A 4408-nucleotide genomic window follows, 5' to 3' on the forward strand; every position below is an offset into this window, starting at 1 on the left:
TTCAATTTGTTTCAACTATAATGACATCAATGAACCACTGAACTATTAGATCTATGGATCGATGCTTTGACTGCCATATTTTTAAAATAATGTTATCTTTTGTCATGACTGCGCACAAAAATAAGGTTTCAAATTGTCCATATATAAAAAATGAAAATATCATTAATAATTTAATTTTGAATTATTTAGTTGTTATACATGCGATCGTTTAACATTACACTCCAATGCTTATACTGAAATAAATACTCATATTTGAATATATAAAATTAATTAATTTATATAATTGAATATTACTCACTATTAATCTTATTATTTTATTACTCCCAATTCAATCTTGTTTCAACCATTGACATGAATGAACCATTGAACTATTAAATCATAGACTGACGATCTGAACATATTTTTAAAAATAATGGTATCTCCAGCCATGACAGCGCAAAGACCATTACAACATTTGGTCAAATCTTCGATCGGGGCAACAAATGCAACTTCACACAGAAACTTACCTGATCCCACTCCCAAAACAACGTCCATTTAGAACCTAGCTCCCAATTCAATTTAGCGACAGCAGTGGGGAATTCATAATTTGACAATACGGAGATAAAGTAATTTCTCTCTATTCATGTTTACGTCTCTAATAACAAACTACCAAAACAAAGCACCAAATATACATTTATAATGTAAAACACTAATTTACAAAAAGCAGAGAAGGCCACATAAAATGTTAATAACCATTAGGAGGTACGTCCGCGTCACTAGCTTTCACAAATCGGCCTTGACTCGTTTCCGAGTATCAGCCCTCATCTTCCTAGACTCGTATCTTATGTGCTTCTCGTATCTACAAAAATAAACTCCAATATTCAAGTGAAAAAGAAACAGATTAATTAAACAACAACTCCATTACTTTTTCCCGATGACGAAGACTGATTACCGCTCACCCACCTTCGAGTTTTCTTTTTCTCCTTGTAACGGAGCATTGCAGTGCCCCTGTTTTGGGCCATCAAGTCCATGTCAGCCTTGCTTCGTCCGGCTTTTCCCATGTTGTCATCTGTAACAAGCAAAGGATGTTCCCCAATCTGTGTCTCCTTGACGTTACAGTTAACGTTGTGCTTTCCAGGAGCAGCGGCATTGCCAGATTGCTTCCTTGTTGGTAGGTTGTTGCTCTCTGATGTTGCTGCAGGCCCCTGACTTGCTGCTGTTGGGTTATTTGACAGGTTCTGCATTTTCATTAGATTACACGTCATCCCCTACAAAATTAACCCTGCAACAGTAAAAAGCATAATTTTTTTTGTTTTTTGTTTTTGTTTTGGCATATCTCCACACCACCTACCAGGGGCATAGGCAGAATTAATCTTGCAAACAAACTAATTTCATTAAGATTGGGGCAGAACTCATCTCATTAAGACTGACAAAGAATACTAAGAAAATCATCTTCATAAATCCATCTTCGATAATGACTTGGTCAGCTAAATATTCAAATGTAAATGCCCATTACTCAATACACAAACAAAAAAGGGGAAAACATCATCATAGCTATTGATATTGAGGAATAACATTGGATGCCATTTCTAGCGTCGAACAGTGGGCTATTTTTTGATTGTATAGGGTTAAGTTGAAGCTTGAAGCAACTAGTGGGACGTCTCACCAGCAAAGGTGAGCTTCAAGCCACTAAGGCATATGGCCATTGGCATCATTGTGCTTTTGACATAGATAATATTGCATTTCTCAATCAAACACTCAAGCGTTGCCATGAAATATATTTCGCTTGCAACAGCAACAAAATCACTCATGTATTGGCATGCTGTGCATTAAAAACTTCCCCACTTCGAAGTAAACAACTAATAATTGGGGGTGGGGGTGGGGGTGGGGCTATTGTTTATGTTTCTTCAGTAAGGCTATTGATATAAGTGATGTTCTTTAACATGGACGTCCAAGGTTCCACCTTACTAGAGATAGCCTAAATCGTAACATCCAAAATGGCACAAGGACACTAGAAATAGCTCCATGTCATGTCCACCTCGCAAGACATAGAATTACATTGGTTAAAAAATGAGCAACAACTGTAAGTCCATCATACGCTAGAATGATAATGGGTAAGAACGGAAGGGGAAAGTGAGGGCAAGCAGTGAGAGGGTTTACGTTATATGATGCCATATCATCGTATGCAATATTCATATCGTATATCTCTTGCAACAATTTTGTGTCAGTCATGGATGATTCTCTGATAAGTTCACTAAAATTCTTAGCTGCAAATCCGCCATCATTTGCTACATAGGCAGCTTCAAGTGCAATTGATTCTTCCTGATCCCTCAGTCGTCCAGAATGGAAATCCCAAATCTGCAAAAAGGCAGAAACTCAGCTAGACCTTTTCGCCCCATAACAAATTTTGACTCGCGTACTGCATAACAGTAATCAACAAATAGTAGTTTGACAAAAGAGTAAATTAAGGGAACAGATAATTAATGAATATCCTTGGCGGCAGTCATGGGAAGGCAAGGTGACTGAATCATCACTCTCATTAGTGACGACAGCAAGAAAAATCTTTGATGCTAGTTACATCTTCAATGTATACATGTTAGATGCTTTAAATGAGCCCATGATGTGAACTGAAGTGCCTAGGTCGGAAGCAGAATCTACTTTCAGTAAAGATAGCAACAAAAACACGGTCAAGAAAAAAGAAAGTAAAAACGCAATTCTTCAAGAGGAGTAAAGTAACAAGAGTTGCCCAAGCCCAGCAACTCCACGAAATACCCTTTTGCACTACACATTCCACTATATATACATTTTAAGTACCTAAAATGTGTGGAGGAGTAAAGTAAATAGTAAAAGGAAATCATACGGATCATGAACCACTTAGCCACCAAAGTAACCCAAATTTGACCTGAACAGAGTGCCTCTTGCAATTATTGTGCCACAATTTATCGCCTTCAATATGATGCAACTGCGAAGGCATCATAGATGGGGAATTAACTGACGCTTGGTGCTGCATTGGTTGCTGAGAAGCGTTAATCGCCTGCAATCCTTGAACATCATTTCCACAAAACAAATGGCTGCCCATCTCCCTGGATCTTTCTTGGCGCTTCGGGAACCAAATTCTCAGCCTCATTAGCAGCACTTACCCGAGCTATTCCACCTTCACCGTCAACATCACCGCCATCGCCACCGCCACCGCCACCGCCACCAACATCAACAACCACCGAATCCCTCTTGAGCAATTCAACCAACTGCTTGTGTATAACCTGTTTCTGCTCTCCCCAGCAGGGAGTCTGTTTCTTTGTAGCGTTACAGACCGCCTGGAAACCCCGAGACGGGTAAAGCATACTGGTTTCTCTTGGAACCATGACGTCATGAACTTCAAGAGGAACGCCATCGGATTTAAAAGGGCAGGACTCAAGTGGCACAAATAAATCCCGATAATCACCCCAGTTTTGAATCAAGAAGAAGGAGATTGTTCTAAAGTCTTATTCTCAAATTGAAATCCCCAAAGCGAAGCGAGTTCAGATGAAGAAGGACACCCCGTGAAACCCTCAACAGGCGTACGATGGTGAGAAGCGGCGACGGAGCATGAGGCATGAGCGTCCCAATCGCAGTCTTGGCAGAGAACAAGGTTGTCGGTGTTACACCGGACGGAGACAGGCTCGGAGGAGCAATTATCGCAGATCTGAGAGCGCAAGTGCTTGCGAGAGAGCAAGTTAGCGGAGTGAACGTGTTGATCGCAGAACAAACAGAGCTTGGCAGAGTCAGCTCTGCAATACAGAACAGCTGTTTGTTGCGTACAGAAATCGCAAGGAACGCTCTCGGGGCTTTGCGATTTTGGGCTCACCATCTTCGATGATCTCTAATGGCCTCACTTTAATGTACTATACTTACTTGCTTTCCTTTTCCTTCTTCGTAACGAGCATTACTCGAACCCTAGAAGAAAGAACAACTCTTTGGCTGGCTTTGGATCATATTTTGTTTTGCTCATTGCAGACGAAGTCAGTTAGAGAGAAGAAGAGAGAGATTTTATTTACTTTTTCAACTTTGCTTTTCGAACAGTCAGAATGCGAATAATTGAAATATGAAATCCGGGAAAATGGACAGCTTTACTATTAGGAGAAAGGTGGAGCCCATATCGGCAAAATATCTGGGTTCGTCTCGTTTCTTTCAAAATAAAAATACCTTGACCCTTTTGTTCAAGCTCCCCCCCCCCCGGCTAAATTGTTCAGCCGGTTCTTTTATATTAAAATAAATTTAGGCATCACCACGTTAATATTTTCAACATACTCTTTCAAGTCTTATGAATAAAATATAAATAACTGAATACCTAAATAAAATTAATTAACTATAATATGTGTAAAAAATATATTTTATTCTTTATAATATTTTTGTTTATGCGGGGAGAAATAGTGAATGAGAGGAAGGATGA

The 4408-nt window shown here is 39.5% G+C and overlaps 1 protein-coding gene and 1 pseudogene across 1 annotated transcript; both read right to left on the minus strand.

Moving 5' to 3' along the window:
* Window positions 1-533: 533 nt before the first annotated feature.
* Window positions 534-3249, minus strand: LOC114739221 (zinc finger protein CONSTANS-LIKE 15-like; annotated as a pseudogene).
* Window positions 3250-3433: 184 nt separating this feature from the next.
* Window positions 3434-3984, minus strand: LOC114739223 (zinc finger protein CONSTANS-LIKE 14-like). The gene has a single exon (XM_028927270.1). The coding sequence runs from the start codon at window positions 3824-3826 to the stop codon at window positions 3434-3436; it is 393 nt and encodes a 130-aa protein (XP_028783103.1). The 5' UTR covers window positions 3827-3984.
* Between the last annotated feature and the right edge of the window lie 424 nt (window positions 3985-4408).

The sequence above is a fragment of the Neltuma alba genome, unplaced genomic scaffold, assembly GCF_004799145.2.
Source record: "Neltuma alba isolate B1F8T4 unplaced genomic scaffold, ASM479914v2 tig00013808_pilon, whole genome shotgun sequence".
Classification (NCBI taxonomy): domain Eukaryota; kingdom Viridiplantae; phylum Streptophyta; class Magnoliopsida; order Fabales; family Fabaceae; genus Neltuma; species Neltuma alba.